The sequence below is a fragment of the Monomorium pharaonis genome, chromosome 2 (genome assembly GCF_013373865.1).
Source record: "Monomorium pharaonis isolate MP-MQ-018 chromosome 2, ASM1337386v2, whole genome shotgun sequence".
Classification (NCBI taxonomy): Eukaryota; Metazoa; Arthropoda; class Insecta; order Hymenoptera; family Formicidae; genus Monomorium; species Monomorium pharaonis.
In genome coordinates this window covers 20,234,647-20,256,844 of record NC_050468.1, presented here as the reverse complement: position 1 = coordinate 20,256,844, position 22,198 = coordinate 20,234,647, and the positions used below count along the sequence as shown (strand labels likewise).

The following is a 22,198-nucleotide window of genomic DNA, read 5'->3' as shown; positions in this document are numbered from 1 at the left end:
CATAAACGACGAAATTGACATTTGTCTTAATTGATTACCGTTCGATGATTTGCACTACACTGAATTCCCGAAGCCTCGACTTTTAAACAGGAAATGTACTCGTCTCCCACCATTACTTATTACTCAGCTAGTGACATGACTTACCTCTAATCATAGTAATTAGCGTTTTGCAATCGTTAACACGCGTTTGTCCGAAAGATAGTTGCCGCTCTAATCGTTTCGAAGATCTATGGTCTATTAGTGCAAAGTGGCTTCAACGCGCACATTTATTACGAAGACATTCCACGGATATTCTATGCTCCTCGTGAACGCTTGGTTTAATCTTTGCTACGTCCCATGTACTATGAAGCAAAACACCATAATTACTTCTCAATATTTTTGCAGTTAAATAGCAGTTTTATTAGTCAAAAAATTAAAATTGCACGATATCTACACAGAAAATCGTCTTTATACTATCAGATTTTATAATAGCTTATTTTTATTACATATTAAATCTTTATTATAAAATTATATACGTATTTCCTAAATATTTTAGAAATTTTTGTTTCCAGATTATATTCAACCAGCTAATTCAACTTAATTACTAGCGGATCCTAACGTCGATAACGGAGAGAGGGAGCAATAAAATTTTTCGCTGAACATCGTATATCGGACATCGGACAGTTTAAACACAGTGAATCCTACATATAAGAATTTGATCTACAGGCACCTGTGTTAATTGGCCTGCATAATGTTACTGTTTTTTTTTCCGAATCCAGTAAGACTAATTTTTTTAATTTGGAAAGAGAGGGTTAACTCCAAAACTCTCCCCTCCTCCCTAGAAGCCGCCAGTGAACTTAATTATTGTTGAAAAACTAATTATAAAATAGAAATGCATGCAAAAGAGATAATTTAGAAAAATTATTTTTAAAATTTGAAGTAAATAATTCTTTCTCTCTTCCTTTTTTATCACTGTTAAAACTTCCACTTACTGATTTCTATGATTCAAAATGTTGGGATATCTACATCTGGTCTTAGACATTCTAATTTTCCGGTTCTCCTTGATGAAAATATCTTTAGTCGTTAACGGACAATAATGCATGCTCGGTCTTCTGCGCCAAGAGGATTTCTTATGTGAAAAAAGTCGTGGCACGTAGATCCTTGACGATGTGTTCATAATAGAAAATGGCGCAGCGGAACATCTTACCCGAGGAAAGGACGTTGGTAGAGGGACAAATCTGCAGACCATCTGTGACAATAAAACACCAAAGATATGGACAGACAATAGCGTTTGTTGAAGCATTATAAAGTTAATTTTAGAGACATTTTAGAAAGGTCATTTAAATTTTACAAACTTTATCTTAGGACACTATAAATATATAGTGTGATCTAGTATTATGTCAAATATATTTATTATTGTTTGCAAACTATGCAATTTGCAAAAAAAAATTGTGTAATTTTTATTTTTACTTTTAAAGAATTAGGTTTCTATTAATTTTATATAAAAAAATATTAATTATCTAAGCAGATCATCCTTTTTGTCAATATTAACAAAATGTGAAACGTTTAATTTTCGAGAAATAAGTTTGAGAAATAAGTTTAGGAGGCCTACGTCATTAGGTACTGGCAACTTTTTTATTGCATGCAATTCAAATAATTAAATAATTAATTTCAAGTTATACACTTTTAGACCACGAATATTCCACTACAATATTACAATAAATGTTTGATAGTAAGAAGTTATTTAATAGAGTGCCATTAATATGCCAAAATACTTTTTTTTATAGAGAAATATAAATAATATACCGATAATAGCAATAATAATAATAATCGCTGTTATGTAACTTTTATTTTAGCAACGCTCAGCAGAAGTCAGATTAAACAAGATAACGTACTCTAGTAATTAAAAAGGCTAATAGCACTTGTATAATGATCACAGTGACTGTCATAATGCAAGCGACTATGACGATTCTGAGAAGAATAGGTCTGATGACTTCCGCGCAGCCGTTAACGTTTATCGTTTTGTCATTTGTCATCTCTAAGTGCATGCAAGGTGCCGCAGCGCGCAAGTTGCAGCAGCTAAAAGGAACTCCAAAACCTCTGTAGTCTTCGTCTGAAATTCTATCTTGTTCTGCCATTTCCTCTCGAGACGCGTAATCTACTTTCTTATCGAAAATATATATATTACAAATGTATATTTTTCTATTGATTTCCCTTATCTTTCTATGAAAAAAAAGTTTCATCTAAAAAATTTATTATTAAAAATATAATAAAAATGTGCAATAATAAATTTAAAAATACTGGCACATACATTGTAAATACACATCAATAAAATTTTACAAGGTAAATTTAAAGGTAAAATTAAATATAAATCGATAATAATACGAAAATCACGTTATTATATGTAATACTGTTAATATAATGGACTGTGGACTGCTTATTTATTCGACGAATCTTCTGAAATGTTTTCGATATTTGCAGTCGGACAAATATGTAGACAACAATATTAATGGATTACCTGCCAGTCAAAGAGAAACCAATCGGTATAAGAAGAGTGACCGCAGCATTGTAATACAAATTGGATCTCGTCAATTGCGTATTTATATGACGCAGCAGTGGCGTACAGATGCATGGAGGCATTGAAGATATTGATTAAAGTCTCTTGTCTTACACTGATGTGACATCCTATCAAAGCTAATGTCGTCGTATTCATGACGGTACACACGATTATCATTATTAAAAGACACTTTAAGATCTGCCTAGTCTGTGGACGAAAGTTCGATTTGCGCCTGCAAGAACGCATCCATTATTACAAGCTACGGTAAGAAATTATAAAGAAATTATAAAGAAAAGTGAAATAAAAAGAAATAAAAACATAACTAGTTAATCTTGTGTAATTAAGAATGTAATAATTAAATCGGCAAACTTTTATGCTAATAGACAACTATTTTTCTGATTGATTTTTCTTCGATATGAATTTAAAATGTTAACATCTTTATAACTTAATTTTTTTATCGATTTAAATTTGTTACAGTTTCTTGTTAGAAAAATAGATGCTTTTTAGCGTTAATATTATATTGAATTACTCGTCAATTTAATTTGTGAAATTATGTATTTCCGTTTTATGATTTAAGAAATGTGTTCCAAAATTGACAAAGTTGGGACGAGTAGTTCACATGAACTGGAGATAGTAAAAATTCACACAAAATTATTAATATACACTAAGATTTACTGCAGATCGATATAGATATAGACAATCTTATGTTTGTTTTATTTTTTTTTTTATATCTTTTGATTTGTTTATCGAAAAAGCATTAATCAGAAATGAGGTGTACTTTATCACAGACTTTATAAATTATATTGATAAATACTATTTCCTCTTTTCTCTCTTTCTTTCTCTCTCTGTTTCTCTTTCTTTTTCCGAGCGCTTGACTCACTTATTCCAGCATTGCGTGAGTAGATTACCTGCGTATAGTACGTACGGTGATAAGGGCACACGGTAATCCCAGAGTCACGTCCGCCAAGGTAAGAGCAACCGGTTGAAAACCACCTGCGATGCGGATCACCTGCCATTCCGCAAATATCTCCAAGGCGAGCACGAGGAGACGCTTCGCCTCGAAGACGGCCAGCGTGAAAGCCACGCTGTAGCCGAACTTTACTTCCCATCCACAGGTGCAATTTGTCCTTTTGCGGCAGACCAGACTGCGATCGTTTTCCGTCATTCAACGGTTCCGCCTGTTTCATTTTATGGACAATTCAGCACTGTTGTATATTTTTTTTCTGTCTCTAATTATATAAGTGTCCGCACGTGTAAAATAATACATGCCCATGATTTCTGGGCAGGAATCATGACCCAATGTTTCGTTATATCAAAGATAACAGTTCCGAACATATCTTAATTATGAGATTATAAGTTTTGGAAAATTTTCTGCATTAAATAATCTCACATGTATGTTATATTTACTATGTTATAAAATTCATGCAATTACGTATATTTTGTGTAAGTATGTGTATGTATTTGTATATTTAATTGTAAAAATAAGATTTCTGTATGAATAAATCACGTAATCGTTTATATTAACCCTGCGTTAGGCGCAATATCTATTAGATATGCGTTCAGGCTATAATGCGCGTTGTCGTTTTCACACAGTAACAAACTCAAACATTCTTTTTATTCTAATATTTGTCAATTTAGTACATGAAAATTATATGAAAAATTAGTATATTTGTAATGTACATTGCTCTTTAAATTACAATCAGTGGAAAATCACTGAAATAACTGAAAATACACTTATACTTGTCAATTAAATAAATACACTGATCTTTTAGTAATTATACACTAATTCTGAAGCAAAAGTAACTAAAAGTCAGTGGATACTCACTAATTATCGCAGTTATAAGTATACCACTGCAAATTAGTAAAAATACACTAATTGCAACTTAAAGAGTGCGACCATTCGTAGATAAAAAAAATATTGCGTCTAACGCAAGGTTAACAATGGCGACATTCTTTCATTCGTAACTTACTTGTCACTATTTGACACCAATATCCTTGTATGTATATAACATTGTTTCGCAATGTCGAATTGTCACGGACCGTACCGTGAACGCCATGTGTGCCGTTTATTACTCATCATTGTTGCGCATACCGGAAGAAGTGTGTAAAGAAGAAAAATGTTTTGACGAGATACAATTAGACGCGCCGAAGCTATAATTGACGTGGCGTGCAAATGGGTCGCGTATGCATGCAGTGCAATATGCACGTGTCCTAAACTTGCTGCAGTTGCGCAATTTATTCGTCTCGAAATATTATATTTGTTTATTGATAACATGAAAAACATTCGTGATAAATCTCTTGATATATTTTAGCATTCTGTCAATTTAGTAGTAATTAATAAAATGATGATTTAATATAATAAATAGAAATTTATTAATTTATTTATAAATATAAAAATAATATAATTTGTTTAGATTATACATATTGCATAAGTATTATGACATAATTTGTAATACAAAATGTAATATCGTAATATATGTATATTGTATTCTTTCTTTAAAAGTAATACAACTTAAAAATGTTACTTTTGAGTTATTACCATGAAAGAGTTAGGTAAACATTGTTTTATAAATAATTATGACTTTATCAATAATTTTCAAGTTATTATCATGAATAAATCAATAAACATTACTCCATAAGTAGTCATTACTCTGTAGTCAATAATTTTCTGTCAAGTTAAAAAAAACAATTTCTTCCCTTTTTAAAAGAAACTTGATTTTTTGAGCTGTGTCATTTCTGAAGAGAGAATGTAATATGTCTTATGCTATTTATAATATCTTAAATAGCAGTTTAATACTTTTTCAATATTTAATATTAAGTAACATCTATCTAACGATTGAAAGAGGCAAAATAAACTGTGAGATTATTTAAAGTAGTTTAATCTTCTGTGCTAATGCTTGAAAAAATGTTCAAATAAAACTTACCAATGATTATCATGTTTTAAAATGAGATAATTTCCTGAAAGGGAATTCTTTAAAGAAATTTGCAGTTTTGGGTTATAATTATGTTTGTATAAAATATAAAATCTATATCGTGAAGAGCACTCAATAAGACGATGATATTGTTACTTTCATTAGGTCAATATCGATATCTTGATATTTTTATAGAAAGTGTCCTATCTTGCGATACTGGTTTTTTCGCTGCGCTTACTTCGTGTTGCAAGAGTAACTATCACTGCGATTGAAGTTTGACAGCTGTCAAATTTGTTGTATAGATTTGTTGTATAAATGGTTATCCATACAATTATTGTTGCAATTAAAAAAAAAAGAAAAATAAAAAGTTAAATAGCGTGTGCGAAGCGTGCGTCTGGTTTATTTATATTTTTTAAAAAGGTGTGTTATTGATCTTGTCACCGCTTTCGGTAACAACAAAATAGAGAAATATTGTGTAATAATGTCTAAATATGCATGTATGTATTCTTATATATGAGTTAAATGGAGCACTCGACTGTGGTATGTAACAAAGAAGAAATTATATGTACTAAACAATATAATATTTCATTATATTTGTCCATTAATTTATCAAACAATTATTTTCCAACATCAAGGTTATCTAATCTAATCTATTCTGAAAACGGATTTTTTAAAAAGAGGATAAGATAATTGTTTTAAGATATATAAATCTGCGGTAAAACTTATTTACCACAGAGAGTGAGTGAATGTTACTGTGTGGTGATATAGTAAGTAAAAAAATATAAAATCTTAAATAAAAGGATAAATTTAAATAAATGAGTTTACTTTGCTTATATTAATACAATGTAACCGTAAATAAATTAATCATAATTAAAGCGATTAAGATATATTTAAAAATAATGTCCTTCATTATATCATATTTAAAAAATATAAAATTGTTATTTGTCTTTTAAAATAAAAAGGAGAAAGAAATTAAGAATTCAACTAAAAAAATTCGAAATAAATAATATCGAGGATCAATAGTTGCAGTGATTTATAATAACTCAGATAAATTGCATTTTTTAAAATTTCAATCATACAATCATATTCTCATTTGCGGATGATGCATATATACAAATAATATACATATAAAAGATTTATTAGGTCGTTTATTAAGTTCTGCGATTTTTTAGTATATAGATAAAGTTTATCCGTTAAAAAAAAATAGCATGCGTCGGCCGAACCGCGGGTTGTCGCATACTCCTTGACAGATTATTAGATAACGCTTTCTTTAGAACCTTTATTGTGTTTGGACGTGTTTTTGCGTGCGCACTATTCGTTAAAAATGGAGGATTAAAAGGTGCATTTTCGGTACGTTTTGTTATTTTTCTCCCGAAAAGAAGTAAAAGCGACGGACTCACAACGTGAGATATGTGGTGTGTACATACAGAGAGACTCGGCTATAAACGTTGACACTTGCCATGCAGTGTTGATTTGCGCACTTTCGTTTCGGAAATGTGAAACGTCCAATGCTGTCCGCTTCGGTCGTCCATCTACCACTGACAATCAAATCTTGGTCACAATCAAGGTTGACCGGCTCTTAACGGCGTGGAAGATCGCGAAATGCTTCGACATCGCCCACACAACTGTTGCGCAGCGATTAAAACGATTTGTGTTTCAATTTAGAGGACAAAAAACCGTAAAATTTAATAAACGACCCAATATATACGCATGATAAATAATTAAATAATACGAATAGATATAACATGCATACACATACATGATACAAATACATACAATACACATACGTATAATATAAATATTTTAATAATATAAATACTTTCGATACACATATATGCACAAGCACATGGTATGCGCTTGCACATGTACGCTAGTATTATAGAAAAGGTGATAATATGGTCACTCTATATAATATGATATCATTTCCGTTATTGACTGACGAATTTAAATAATTATTTATAATATTATTTGTTTAGTAGCCTGCCGTTATATAGTGACGCTAATATGACAAAACACAACAGTCAACATATTTGTTACAAGGCATTTTTACTTTCGAGAATTTCGAAACTTTTTTAAGGTATATTTATACATTTAATTAATTTCTCTTCAACTTATTATGCAGTGTCGCTACATTTTTATAAATAATATGTATGTAATATAGTACATATTTCATAACTTTGAATTTTAAAATCTAAAAAATAACTTTGATAAATATAATCGTTAAGTTTTAATTTAAAATATTGATTATTAACAAAGGTATTAAATAAAATATAAATGAATAGCCATATTACCACTTTCTCTTTTATATATTACATAAATGCACATTTATTCTTTCATGATCTCGCTCTTACAATATTAACAATTAGTTTGTTTTTATATTTAACTTTATTTTCACGCTTTTTCATTCCCAGAATCTCCCGATTTCTTTCTTATGTCTCTATAATCTTTCTATATTTTTCTCTGTTATATTTTTTTATCAAATTATAAATTAAAAATTATTTTTACAAGTACATAATAATATCTGAATTTTTTACAATACAGAATTAAGATTCTGATAAAATGGAAAATGAAAGAATACAGAAAGAAATTGAAGAAACTGATCTGATTGATTTAATAACACCAAATGAAGTCTTTGACACAATTCAAATGTACGATTCAACTATGTAAGTATATATGTAAGTATTTATGTCAATTTTTTTCAATATGTTAAACTAATTTCTTTCAATATGTTAAATTCTTATTTTCTTAAAAAAAAATTAATTAAATTATAAATTGTAATTATATAGTGCATGCTTCAATTTTAAAGTAAGAAATTTATATAAAGTAATGTCAATTAGTTGGTCCTCAAAAATTGATTGATATGGTAGAATGAGAATGAGAATTTACAAATTATACATGTGACAGTTAAATTCTAATAAATACAAAAATTAGCGATACATTTTGTGACATATTGTGATATTAAAAATTTATTTACAATAAAAAATTTGTTTAATACATAGTTTGATTAAATTGCTTTCGTGTAACCTACTAATATCTACTTTAAAATGTTTTTTTTTCTTTCTTTTTCCCATTAAAAACGTAATAAAAAGCAAATGAAAACAATACATAGTCAAATTATAAATAGAATTATATTTATTAGACAGATTTTTACACGTTTTTTACTTACAAATTTTTTACAGCGAAGTAATTGGCTATGTGGATAGTATAGAACCGTCTCATAATAAAGAAATTGATCTAAAAAACGAATATTTTAAATTTTATTTAAATAACGGAAATGGAAAACGTGTCCCAGTCATAGCAAAGAGCAACAATATTGGAGATAATTTATATATTTTACGTTGTATGAAGCTACATTCTGTAAATATTTAAATGCAAATTATCTTTTAATATTAAATAATTCTTTTCGAATCGTGTTACATCAGTAAAACAGTTACTATTATTTTCACATTTGTTATTACGTTTCTATCATATAATTACGGCTTTCCAATAATATATTTTAAAATATATATATGTTTTATATTTTAACAATTTGTATTTAGATTGTTCATTTAGATGGCGTTCAAACAATACCTAATTTAGAGTATAATAATGGAACTGTTCCATACCAATTAATAATTAGAGGAAATAGTGTAGTAACAAATTTGGGTAACTACGAATTAACTAAGCCTATTCCAACTAAACTATGTCAAGTACTGAATACTTCAGGACGCATTAGTAAGTTATTGTATTAATTATATTTATATTTAATTTGTAGTTTATTTAATTCGTTTTAATTTAAAAATATATTACATGTATATTTTACAGTGTTGAGAGGTTATATAAAATCTAATTTTATGGAAATCTACGATGACAAGTTAAATAAATTAATTGGCTGTGGATCAATTACAGACGGCACATACAAATTAGAAATTCATATAAAAGATTTTTCTTACACTGATTATCTTACACGTGGTATAGAAAAAGGAGACAAAATAAAAGTAATAGGTATCATGCAAACAGGTAATATATACTTATAATTTTATTATTAAATAAAAAAAGCAAATAACAGTAGAAAAATTGTTATAATTAATGTTCTCGTTATTTTACAGACAATCCAATATATCTACTTGTAAATGATATAAGTAGTATTGAAAAATTAGATGGATATATGTCATTCAGTGCAATGTTAAAAGGTATTTGTGTACCAAAAAGAGAAACGTAAGGAGAGACATTATAAAAAGTAAATAAGACAATTTTAATATCTATTATTAATTGTAAAGCTAAAAAGTAGCAAAATAGTCAAAAGTAAGAGAGCGGGAGAAGGAGAGAGAGAAAGAGATGATTTTATGACATTTTATATTTTTATATTTTAAAAATATATTTCTTAACTTTTTATATAACGTTATTATAAAAAATATTTTAGCAAGACATTTAAAATTATAAATTTTTTACTACAATTGTAATATTTAGAAATATTACGTTATTCACTCTTAAAAGAGGAATGAAATCGATAGTCGTATCTATCGAAATGTTGTCATCAATTTTCTGCAAAATCGATTTTCTGTGAATTGATTTATCTTTTACTACAATAACTTCATGAGAAGCTGTTATCACAAAGTTATAAAAAATATTTGGTTCTCAATACTTCGACATTTTTCTCTCAGTGTACAATTACCGTTACAATTTATTTTTAAACAGTAAAAAATTAAAAAATTACCGCGCGCGCAGCGCGCGTCTGTAGTGTTTAGTTGATATAAACAATGTATGTACAAATATATACACAATATGTAAAAATTATAACTAACTATAATTAATTTATAACTTAAATATATTCAATTAAGAAAAATATTTCTTTATATATTAAAGAATAATTTTGGAAGCCCAAGCAAACATTTTAATAATAAAAATAAAAACGATTTTATATTATATATTTGTGATAAACAGTCAAAATATTTTAAAATAGAAAATTTAATGAAATTTTTTTTTATTACAACATAATAAAATACATTTTTAAAAATATACGTATACATATATAAGTTGTATATATATTTTTTTATTTTTACTTACAAAATGTTATCAGAATATAATCGTTTATTAACTTGTAAATATGTTGTATAATTTAAAAGTGTAATTATAGTGCTAATAACACAACAAAAATATTATTTAATTTTAACAACTAAATTAAAAATTAAAACAACAACATAATTCAATTCAGCTTAAAAGATCATTTTACTTTAACGACTTTTTAAAAAGGCAATTTTTCAGGAATTTTTTTTTTCTAATTAATTCTTTGACTTTCTAATAAAATTTTTTGTAATAAAAAAAATTATTTTTATGCATTTATATATAATTGAAAATAGCACCTCAAAATTCATGGCGGGACAAATATTTTTACTTTGAATGGTCAGAAATAAAAAGCCAAAAAGATTCTTAATTTGTGTGACAATGGCTATCGCCCCTACCTCAATCAATTGATTTCATATAAAATTAACAAAATGATGGAAACATTTTTTGAGAGACAAACAAAAAATTGCTAAAATATTTATCTATGTTTACAGTATAATAAAATAAATATTTTTAATTCTAGTATAGATTATACATGTGTAGAACAGGCTGTTAAAATTTCAGAGTGATTAGTTAAATAATTTTTAAGATTTTTACCCGTCTCATTAAAAAATGTGATTTTGAAAAAAACGCGTTTAAAGTTTTCAGTAATAAAAAATTGTGCAAAAACTATCGAACATCCTTCATAAAACTTTGGGAATATATTCTCAAATACATATACTTTTAAAAATGCAATAAAAATACAATCGATTTGTTGAAGTTGTCAAAATAAAATGACTCTTTAAATAAATAAAAATATTTTAACTATTTATATTATTCTAGCAATTATTATACCATCACTTATCAACAATTGAGCATGATTTTACTTTCAAACTATACATTTAAAAACTTCAGAATAGTTTGTAATTACAAATACCATAATTGCAATTACTATAATTATATTATAATTTTATCATAATTACACCATAATTATGATGTAATTATATTAGTGTGAATACTGTGCACTGTTTAGTCTTATTATATGTGTAAGTATACTGGTGAGCATATTTATATACTGTTGAGCATAATGCATATTTCATAAAATGCACGCAATATATTTTTTTGAGAACGCATTTAAATATAACTGCATGTATATTATATTGTCTTTTTTCTTTTTTGTAAAAAACATCGTTAAATGTTTAATATTTTTCGTTAAATTAATAACCTGTACTTATATGCAACGATAAATTAATTAATAAATGCATTCATAGTCGCATTTATATGGATTTTCCTTTTATTAATACTCATATTCAGAATGCCAATATCTTTCGTTAGTTTGATTAAATTTTTAGTCAAAGTGATGATGTAATATTTCGACATTTGCGTACTTTTTTCCGTATAACCAATAAGCAAAGAGGGGAAAATTTTTGAGGAAGAAAATTGAAAGTCGCATTAAACTATTAAAAATTGCACGAAAGAATGGAGACCACCAGGCACTAGGTCGCATCAAATACTTTACCACAAAGTGTTGGAGGTTGAACAAATACCAACTATAAAACGGCATTGTCGTGGTATCTAAAAAACATTATTATATATTATTTATTGTATGTATGTAAATACAAAAAACATTTAGCAAAATTAAAATTTTTAAATATTTATTAAATAAATACAAATAGATGTGTGTAAAAGTAGATGTGCGTAAAAAAATAACAGCAGCTTATTTAAAAAAAATTTTCCAAATATAGGCAAAATGCTTTTGCGCTCAAAACTAAAATATTCTCTTGAAACTGTGACTTTCGTTCATATACTCTATTTATATCAGCTTAAAATTCTCATTAGGTTACCCATTTCAATGGAGTGATTATTATTACGCGCAGTCGAAGAAGCCAAGTAAAGTGTGAAGGCAGTGAATGCTAGTGGGTCGATATTTTGATTAATGGGCCAGAGACTCTGCAGCATCACATTGCCCATATGATTGAAATGCTCGTTCCTATTTGCCAAGCTAGGAACGAAAACGTCTTCCAATAGTCTTTGACAAAGGGCGCGGGTTTCATCGACGGTTCCCGTGCAGAGATTAAATCTAAAAAGGCAAACATTTGTGAATTGCGTAAACGGATTTAAGTGTAAATGTCGATAAATCACAAATTAAAATATCTTTAATAAACTATCTTCATAAAACATCTCTGATGATGGTCCGCCATTACTTATGCTTTCCGCGCGTTAGCCTATTCTATGCAATAAAAAATAAGTATAAAAGATACAAACACAAACATGTATACTGCAACTAGATCGCTAACTGCCTCTTCCGTCTCTCATTTTAAAAGTCTAAAGGTGAGGTCACCTATACATGCGTAATACGTACAGTAATTGTCATTTTCTTTAAAAAATAACAAATAATCTAATTTTTAGCTAATCTCCCAATTCCACCTAATCTAATCAGTCGATTAAACTTATAACTTGCTATCTAAGTTTAAAACTGATCACTTCTGATTTAACTTTTAATTATTTTAATTAAAAAATTATTAATTATTAATTAAAAGTATTCTATTTTATGTAAATAAATTATAATTTGCACAAAAACAAGAAAAACAAAATACGATCAGTTTTAAATTTCGCAATTGATTATTCTTAAATCGCCAATTAAGCTAATCAAAACTAGTAAGATAGTCTTAGATAGTCTGTGAATACAAACTTGTCATCCATCCCAAGCATACTGCCGATGACCCTCCAAACATGCACTACGCCCTCCATTTCCTCGGGAGTGGTTTTTATTCCAAGATATTCCTGGCTTACTAAACTATATCCAATAAATCCAAACTGAGCGAGTACCATGTCCAATTGCGTTGGCTTATGAACACCAGCTTCGGTGCTTTTTTTGAACGCAACACAGTGTTTTCGACGTACGATTTTTATGGATTCCAAGAATCTACAATCATTTGACTAGTTATTATACATAGTTATACTTATTACATTTTGTTTATGTATGTGTGTGTGTTTTACAGACACTCAACATAATATAAATTCTGCAGAAATCTCTCGCATTGTAATAAATATATTATATTAAATTATAATAAAACAAAAGAATCAATTATAAATAAATAAAATCAGATTTTTTAAAATAAAATTTATAAAGTACAGCATACAATAAGATGTATTTGCTCATTATACTGCTTTGCATTTATATCAATATTAACATTATTTTAGACAACAGATATTATCAATCAAAGTGAATACAGTTTAAAAATTGGTACATTATTGACACATCCTGTATGATATTTTTTTATTAGAATCTATGGTGATCTCGCGGGCACTAATCAATTTTTTGATACCTTCGAGTAGAACTGTTTAAAAAAATATTAGTGATGTAGAATTAGTTTTAAGATTTTAACATATTAGACTTAAGATTTAAGAATATATTCTACATTGTATAATTTCGAAGAGACTGGGCGCTATACGATCGAAAGACCGTTGAAAAAAACACGCAATTAAAAAAAACTTAAAAAAGAATCTAAAGGAGCATATAATAAAAAGATAATAAAATAAAGAATTTTTAGAATCTTTATAATAATCACAATCTTAATGCGGTGTAGAGGCTTAAGTCTGTAAAGAATCAATAGTAATCACTGATTTGTTATAGACATCCATATGTAATTTTCATCAATTTTGTACGGAGCTATATTCATCTTTACCTTAATGTTGATGTTATAGTCTAAAATAACATTAATATGATGACAGAGTATAAGCTGAATAATAAGCGAAAATATTTTGTCAGTCACTTATTAATAAAAGCGCTTTATCATGCAGAGCGCTTAAGTAATATTATGACATCTAGACTAATAATTAATTTTGACTTTGTGGATCGAGTTCTTTTTATCTAATAACTACTTTTTATATTCTTAATAATTATAAAATCCAAAATTTTGTACTACATAAAAACGGGCTGGTTTCTCCTTTATTATGTGTTACTATTCTTTTTATTTTTATTACAATTTTGAAAATTTATAACTTATTCTGCTGTGTCATATATACATTCTATATTTGATAATTAAATATTTATTTTTAATATTATTTTTGTTTAAAAAATTTTTTATATTATTTCTTCCACAGCATTTATGTATATAATAATATTCTTATCTTCTTTTATTCGAGTCTTACTCATTAGGTTTGCTTTTGGGATCCTTTTCATGCCATACGAATGTATGAAGAATTGTCTCCGCATATCTGCGATACGCCAAACAAGGAGTACCGCTCTTTTTGGTGAACATAACTACATCCAATATGGTTGAAATAGCTAGGAGGGATACGAGGCCGCAAAGTTTTGCAATCATCATAGAGAACACATTATTGTAGAAAGCTTGCTGCCCCAATCGGAACTTCTTTTCATCATAGAAAGGCGGTACTTCTGGTTTCATATTATTGAAATCCATAACAGTTTTAGAACCTTCATTGAGAATAATTTGTAGTCGTTTCTCCACCACATCTAAAAATTCAAATTTCTTTCTGTAATAAAGCATGACATTTTTATATAATAAACTCAAATGTTTTGTTTTGTGTTATACGTAACTTTTTCTTTTAATTTAATGCATTTTCTCCTGCGCATATAATTAAGCAAATAATTATTTATTTATTTATTTAAAATATTTTCCTTAAAACACATTATTAAAAAGAAATATCTTAAAAAAATGTTTATATTTAGAAATTTATATTAAAGAATATTTTTAAAAAAAGATTAAAATTACGTTTTAAATTTAATTTCTTATATTAACTTCTCTTTTTTTATAGTCAATTCTATATTTAACCAAGGTAATCCTCTAAAAAGAATGTTTGGTTAAATCGCCCATTATGCAGCAATTGGGAATTTCCAAAGCTACGCTTGGCCGAACAAGTGGACATATGTAATGAAGTCGTGCGGGCGATCGCATGAACTGATTGTACATGTTCCGCATGTAGAAATATCGAAATCAACGTTAACATCTGTGCATGTGCACGTGAACTGAAATTTCGTGAGTTTCAACAATTTGACATAATATATGTCGTACGTAAATATGTACAGTGTGGCACGATTCTTTATTACATAGCAACTGCAAATAGCAGGAGTGAGCGTATCTATATTAATTGAGTAAAAATAATAACTTTATAGTAGCGATTGTATTTTATACTAATAATTAAAATAATTTTTAGTATCAATAACAGTTAGTATCAATATATTTTTATTATATATTTACATTTAGTATCAATATATTTTTTAGTACGCGTTTGCAATTTCTATAAGTTTCTATTAATTTTTTAAACAACTGAAGAAATCCCATAAAACATAAATGCAAATTATGTACTAATTAAAAAGAATTGTTAATAAATTACTATATATAAGTTTTATCATAATTCCAATTTTAAAAAACATAATTTTAATTTCAAATTTAAAATCCCGTTATTTCATTAACAGAAAAGCATCCAGACTTCGTATAAAATTCTATAAGTATTAAGTAACACATTTCTTACTGCGTGGGTTTTTAGGAATTCACATTTTCCATTCCGGTCATTCAGTATTTTAACTATAAACGTGATATTTTCTTGTTATCAAAAGATAAAAACATTGCAAGACTCTACAAATCTTATACATAAGTTACGTCTAACAAATATTTTACACAAACTAAAATAATCGCTTTTCATGACGTAACTTATTAATTGCGTCTTCATCGGATAACAATTTGTAAATACATAAATTGCGATTTGTTTTCTGATATGGATATCTGTCTGCAAATATCTTGCAAATATTATTAATAAACAATTTACAATCTGTTATTTTTAATTTGTTTCGTTTGCTTGTAAGTAGTTTGTTTTGTTCTAGGAATAGTAAGACCAAAAGGAAAAATCTAAAGGACAGAGCATGTACAATTTTGTAATATTCGAAAACTGATCACGAACAAATCCGAATTATGTTAGCAAACTTATGCATATTCATCGAAAATATAAAATTCATAGTCCAATCCTACATTTAAGGTTTTACGTCTATCTCAAACACTATATGATTATTTTATGGATTGAATAAAACTCTTGGACTGCCTAGAACCGGAATTTAAATCGGATTTAGATATAAAATCAGATTATAAATATGGTTTATAGTTCGTAAACTTTTCTATAAATATGTATAATCCAGAAAAAAATGTGTGCGCATATATTTGTCTTTTGTTGATAGAGAGTATAAAGAAGCATCATTTAAGATCCTTAAAGTACCGCTTAAATCAAAATTTTATTTTTTAAATAATTTTTTAAATAGATTTTTTATTGATTCTAAAATAAAGTGCACTTTTTTTATTTAAAAATACTCGATTACAGAATTTAGACGACCTAAAACACGAAACCGGTTTATTTAATACACTAGTTAAATATAAATTATAATTGCTGATTTATATAATGCATTATTTATAAAGTATATGTTAAATCTGCATGTATGTATGAGAAATATTTTTTTTACAAGACAGACGGGTGAAGAAGAAGAGAAGGAGGGGGGGAGAAATAGAGGGAGGGAGGGAGAGAGAGAGAGAGAGAGAGAGAGAGAGAGAGAGAGAGAGAGAGAGAGAGAGAGAGAGAGAGAGAGAGAGAGAGAGAGAGAGTGTAAGAAAGAAGAAAAGGAAAAGTGTTAGAAAGAAGTAAGAGATATATCAGGTAATAATATAATAGCCCGATTAGAAATTTTTTCATGTAAAAGTATATAATGATAATAATTATGAATAAGTTTTACTTGATATATTTTTGAAGTCAATTTTTAATCTTTTTTTTTTATAAACATGCACAAAGAAAATTTTATAATAAAAATTACTATATACGATAATATATAGCTACGGACCATAAGAAGAAATTTCAGAGAATTATATCATAAGTAATGTACTATATCATAAGTAAAATACTACGGTAATTTGATGAAAAACATAAAAAAAATTTCCATAAGTTCTTTCTTAGTCCATGCTTACACAGCAATTTTTACTATTAAATTTTCTCCGTATGGAATTTAATACAATATATAACTTTATATATATTTATCTAATCTTATCATTTTTGATAATAAGTTTCAACTAAAAATTATGCAGATTTTTGTACATTTAAATATCTATTTAATAAAATAGAGCTTATTAATTAATTAATTTAATGCAAATTTTTAAAACAATGTAAAGATTTTTAATGAAAAAGATTATTGATTCACGCTTTGGTGCGATTTCTTCTAGCGTTGAGTAATGCAGCAAACACTGCAACAAGAAATACCAGTAAATATAAGTCGAGGTCACAACATTCTATTCACATTTCTACTGCATATACACAAACTATTTGTTATATTAATGCTGGATGATAATAAAAAAGTTCTATCTACTATTATTTATTATCTATGGTTTAATTGTCAAGTATATTTTTTATATTATTATAATTTAATTCCTATACTATTTATGCAAAGTTTTTGTATCTACATGTCCTTTATCATTATTTATTACTAATTGACTCTCTAATCTTTTTTTATTATTTATCGCTTAATTTTTGTATTTGCACATATACAATATTATTATTATCATTGATATTATTATTTTTAGCTTGTAGTAATTACAGCAGAGCTGTAAGTTTATGAGCGACACTATTGTTGACTTCATCTCTCAAAGTACTGCTTTCTAATACTCTAATTTGATATAAAATACCTCTTATTTCCTAAACTTCAAATCATTATTTTGTATATATAGAAATATAAATAACTATACTAGAACGTGTGCATTTTAAAATACTCACTAAGATTATATTATTTAATTGCCCTTTGATTACTAATTGTAAGAAAATAATATAACGTTTTTTTATTATCTGTCTACAGTTAATGATGCAAATACTATTTTGGTGAAAACACAGTATCTTTTGCAACTCTATTAACATTTTAATAATTATTTGATGTTAAAGAAAAACTTTCACCAAATAATATTATTGCCACATGTAATATCGTGTCACTATATATAGACTTTAATCTGTCTTTTGAGAATTACATAATACTTCCTATCTCCATACATGAAAACTATATATATATAGGTATAGTTTCTCAGCATTGTGAAATTCTTGCATGGTGTACTCAATGTAACCTTGAAGAAATATTGCTGCTTGACAGCCTAGATATACATACGATGCAGAAAAAATTGTACATGAGCAATGTAGCGTACATATTGTGCATTTTTTGTCTGCATCAATCTTTAAATTAATTTACATTTTATTATAATTATTCACATAAATTTTGCATTTCTTGCAACTATACAACATCTAAAAATACATTAGAACGATAAACCTATTATCCAAATTACTTTTTTTTAATAACGCAACAGCAATAAGAAAATGATGTAAAAAATGATTCTAAAGAAAATAAACTAAGAAAAAAACAAGAGTGACAAAATTCTAAAGATTTTTGACTCTACAATATCACACCAACTAAAAATTATAAAAATTTACTGAACTAAACGTTTTTTGTTCACGTTTATTTTTTTCAATCAACTACCAAAAAATTTAGTCGCAAATACTTAATCTTAAAAAACTAGCTGCAAAGAAGAAAAGAACTTACGTAAAAAACAACTTGTATAAGAAAAAACAAATATATTATTGTGCTGCAATCTAACTATTTTAAGATATCTTGTAAAAATAACTAAAAAACAATACAAAAACGGGAAACAGCAATCTGAATTAGGCACGATAATTAGTGTGCAATAATTTATTAAATCATATTAAAAATTTTTTTACTTTTTTGTTATTGCGCTGAAGTTTTAAACTTAAATAAACGAATTTAAATAAAGTCTTTAAGAATTTAATAAAGAATTTAATAAAGAATTTAATAAAGAATTTAATAAAGAATTTAAGTCAATCCAAATAAACTTTTGCACGAACACTTATTAAAGTTTTATTAATATATGTAAAAAATTGATTTAAAATTACAAGATTACAAAACACGATATTTTATTTGCAAATTTGACAAGAAAATAGCATTACAAATTAAATCATTTTTTTACATATATTAATGAAACTTTACACACGTGTAATATCGTCAAATTTGCAAATTTGACGAGAAAATAGCATTAATTAAATCAATTATTTACATATATTAATAAAACTCTAATAAATGTTTGTGCAAAAGTTTATTCGGATTGACTTAAATTCTTTATTAAATTCTTAAAGACTTTATTTAAATTTGTTTATTTAAGTTTAAAACTTCAGTGCGATAACCAAAAAAGTAATAAATTGTTAAATATTTTTTTGTAAATTATTGCACACTGATTATCGTGTCTAATTCGGATTGCTGTTTCCCATTTCCGTATTATTTTTTATAATTGATTAATATATTAAATAATTATAAAATAACCTATAAAATTTTTTAATCTTTGATAATATTTTGTGAGATGCAACGCATACATTCATAAAGAGTTTTAGCTCTATACTATCACACAACTTAGAGTTATCAAAAATTTATAAATTGAAGACTTCTTATGTTTAATCTTTTTTTTCCTAATCAACGACAAAATAATTTGACCTGCAAATATCCAAATTTTAATCTTAAAACCAACAGAAAACAACGAAAAATTTAGTTTAGAGCTGGCATGTGCAGCAAAAATAATCTTATTTTACTGCAATTTTAAGTAAATAAACGATTTTTAACGAATAAGTAAATCTAAATAAACTTTTACACGAATATTTATTAGATTTTTATTAGTATATGTAAAAACTTTGATTAAATTCGTAATACCTCATTAAATTTGCAAATAAATATTATAAATATAAATACTATAAGTACTATAAAAAGCAATGTAAAAAAAAAGAGAAAAAACAAAAAATTAAATTATTCTTGAACCAATAAGAAAATTATGTTGAAATTTTATTCAAATACTCAAACGTTATTAAGTTAAAATTAAATTTTTTCATATAATAATATATAATTTCATACTCATATAATAATGTACATATAATAATAATTTCAACTCATATAATAATATATAAATTCACATACAGATTAATTTAAACAGATCTTATAATTTTGTACTAAAATTAAGTAAAAAAAAAGATATTCCCTCCATGCAAAATAACTGACCTGTCACAACAGGATTATCCAAAGAATTGTCAGTCATCTTGATCGCTTTATCGAAATCAGAGCACTGCGTTATAAATAGATAATGAACGGTCCACCTATAAGGACAAGCAATCTGATTCGAGGTAAATGACACTGACGAAAATGGTCAATACAGTAAAGATGGTATTCGGACTGTAATCCTCCGCGAATATCATGAAACGTATACCGCGAAAGTTTCAATAGTACTGACTAGATTTAAACTCGTTGTATGAACTTGTTTCAAACATCTTCGGGAGAAAGGAACCCCTTCCACCTTTCTTTTTCCCTTCCAAACCATGCCTGACGATCCTTTTCTACCTTGGCAACTTGTACTCTTGCAACGCCGAAGGAATGTACTCTCCATCATTCCAAAATGAGATGTATATGTTGAAATTCTCTTTTCGTGAATCTCCTTTCACTTTCTTTCTTTCTTTCTCTCACTCCATTTCTCTCCTCTCTCTCTCTCTCTCTCTCTCTCTCTCTCTTTCCTTTTCTGAATAATCATATGCCTTTGATCTCAAAGATCACACTTTTAATTATCTTAATTTGTATACTTTTAATTATATAATAATAGAAATTTACTTGTGCAACGTGAACTCAATTTGCAGAAGTTTAAACTTACAATTAAAAGTTACATATGAAAAGCAAGCGAAAAATTAAATAACTTTTAAATTAATAATAAATATTATATACAAATTAAACGCTCAAATGTATTAATAGGCTATGAAAAATTTTAAATCTTTGATAATGTTTTTCATAAAACGAGGAAGTTAAAACACGAAGGTTGATCATGAGGCTTCAACACCTTCTTTCTAATCATTCATTTTAACATGCTCGCGACGTGCAAATGCAGCGTTATTTGTTCTACGTTATATAATGCATGTCCAAAACTATTTTCGAATGCGCAAGGTAATGCGACGCGCGATATAACGTCGCTTTCACATCGAGAGAAGACGGAAGATTTTCTGATGGCAAATCGGATGTAACTGTCGCGCGGATGCACTCGCGAGTGTTTAACTCCGCGACATTTTCGTCGCTTTCAGTCTCGCCAAAGGGAAGACGCTTCGAATTTCCTTGCACTCTTTGCGTCCACTAACGACACTCTTGGTAAATCACTATTTGTCACCAGAAATGCACGCGTCACTGTTTCAAATTGATCAGTCGCAGGTGGTCGACAGAACTGACTTTGCTTCGTGAGAATGTACAGTGCGTCTTTACCGGTGAGAGTCAATTGCACGCCTAGTTTGACATAGACAGGAAAAGGAAAGTTCTCCCTGCTTCGCTCTTCGAGCACGAAATCTTTTTACGTGGTACGGAGCACCAAAATGGTCCGTCACGACAGACGTAATAGTGACAGCAAAAGTAAAATTACACATATATTACTTTACGATTATATTATTCACTATTGATGCATTATTTACATATCTTAATAGACAGATGTTATTTTATGCCTTTTGGTTTTGCGGAAGTTTACAAAAATTATTTCAATTATACAATAAAGAATATCAAGACTGTAACATAAATTTGATAAAAATATAACATTTCTGTGTAGATTCGTGATTTTAATTCATAAAAAAAAATTTCTTTCTTTTTCTTAGAAACGCACGACATCCAATA

At 27.4% G+C, this 22,198-nt stretch overlaps 3 protein-coding genes across 4 annotated transcripts; 1 reads left to right on the top strand and 2 right to left on the bottom strand.

Moving 5' to 3' along the window:
• Window positions 1-150: 150 nt before the first annotated feature.
• LOC105838909 lies at window positions 151-5,985 on the bottom strand. The gene is made up of 5 exons (XM_028189155.2): window positions 3,445-5,985; window positions 2,498-2,768; window positions 1,875-2,144; window positions 972-1,228; window positions 151-341 (listed from the first exon to the last, which is right to left on the bottom strand). The coding sequence occupies exons 1-5, from the start codon at window positions 3,699-3,701 to the stop codon at window positions 254-256; spliced, it is 1,143 nt and encodes a 380-aa protein (XP_028044956.2). The 5' UTR covers window positions 3,702-5,985; the 3' UTR covers window positions 151-253.
• Window positions 5,986-6,109: 124 nt separating this feature from the next.
• Window positions 6,110-9,742, top strand: LOC105838919. 2 transcript variants are annotated; one of them, XM_036282863.1, is made up of 7 exons: window positions 6,132-6,215; window positions 7,425-7,525; window positions 7,990-8,111; window positions 8,628-8,805; window positions 8,988-9,162; window positions 9,253-9,447; window positions 9,537-9,742. In XM_036282863.1, the coding sequence occupies exons 3-7, from the start codon at window positions 8,008-8,010 to the stop codon at window positions 9,647-9,649; spliced, it is 765 nt and encodes a 254-aa protein (XP_036138756.1). In that variant the 5' UTR covers window positions 6,132-6,215; window positions 7,425-7,525; window positions 7,990-8,007; the 3' UTR covers window positions 9,650-9,742. The 2 variants fall into 2 exon arrangements, with proteins under 2 accessions (XP_012540302.1, XP_036138756.1); XM_012684848.3 differs by lacking the exon at window positions 7,425-7,525 and having other exon boundaries at window positions 6,110-6,215.
• Window positions 9,743-11,663: 1,921 nt separating this feature from the next.
• LOC105838916 lies at window positions 11,664-20,986 on the bottom strand. The gene is made up of 5 exons (XM_036282862.1): window positions 20,564-20,986; window positions 14,626-14,950; window positions 13,163-13,396; window positions 12,315-12,550; window positions 11,664-12,045 (listed from the first exon to the last, which is right to left on the bottom strand). Exons 1-5 carry the CDS (start codon window positions 20,598-20,600, stop codon window positions 11,819-11,821), a joined length of 1,059 nt encoding a protein of 352 aa, XP_036138755.1. The 5' UTR covers window positions 20,601-20,986; the 3' UTR covers window positions 11,664-11,818.
• Window positions 20,987-22,198: the final 1,212 nt, after the last annotated feature.

What these genes read in the sequence shown, in the direction of transcription:
- LOC105838909 (XM_028189155.2), bottom strand. Translation starts at nt 3,701, where the DNA reads ATGACGGAAAACGATCGCAGTCTGGTCTGCCGCAAAAGGACAAATTGC. An exon ending in ACCGTACGTACTATACGCAG is followed by an intron (nt 2,769 to 3,444) that starts GTAATCTACTCA and finishes GCGTTCTTGCAG; the next exon opens with GCGCAAATCGAACTTTCGTC. An exon ending in GGTTTCTCTTTGACTGGCAG is followed by an intron (nt 2,145 to 2,497) that starts GTAATCCATTAA and finishes ATTTTCGATAAG; the next exon opens with AAAGTAGATTACGCGTCTCG.
- LOC105838916 (XM_036282862.1), bottom strand. Translation starts at nt 20,600, where the DNA reads ATGACTGACAATTCTTTGGATAATCCTGTTGTGACAG. An exon ending in GGATAATCCTGTTGTGACAG is followed by an intron (nt 14,951 to 20,563) that starts GTCAGTTATTTT and finishes TTGAATTTTTAG; the next exon opens with ATGTGGTGGAGAAACGACTA. An exon ending in CCCAAAAGCAAACCTAATGA is followed by an intron (nt 13,397 to 14,625) that starts GTAAGACTCGAA and finishes AAATGATTGTAG; the next exon opens with ATTCTTGGAATCCATAAAAA.
- LOC105838919 (XM_012684848.3), top strand. Translation starts at nt 8,008, where the DNA reads ATGGAAAATGAAAGAATACAGAAAGAAATTGAAGAAACTGATCTGATT. An exon ending in GTTGTATGAAGCTACATTCT is followed by an intron (nt 8,806 to 8,987) that starts GTAAATATTTAA and finishes ATTTGTATTTAG; the next exon opens with ATTGTTCATTTAGATGGCGT. An exon ending in GAATACTTCAGGACGCATTA is followed by an intron (nt 9,163 to 9,252) that starts GTAAGTTATTGT and finishes TATATTTTACAG; the next exon opens with TGTTGAGAGGTTATATAAAA.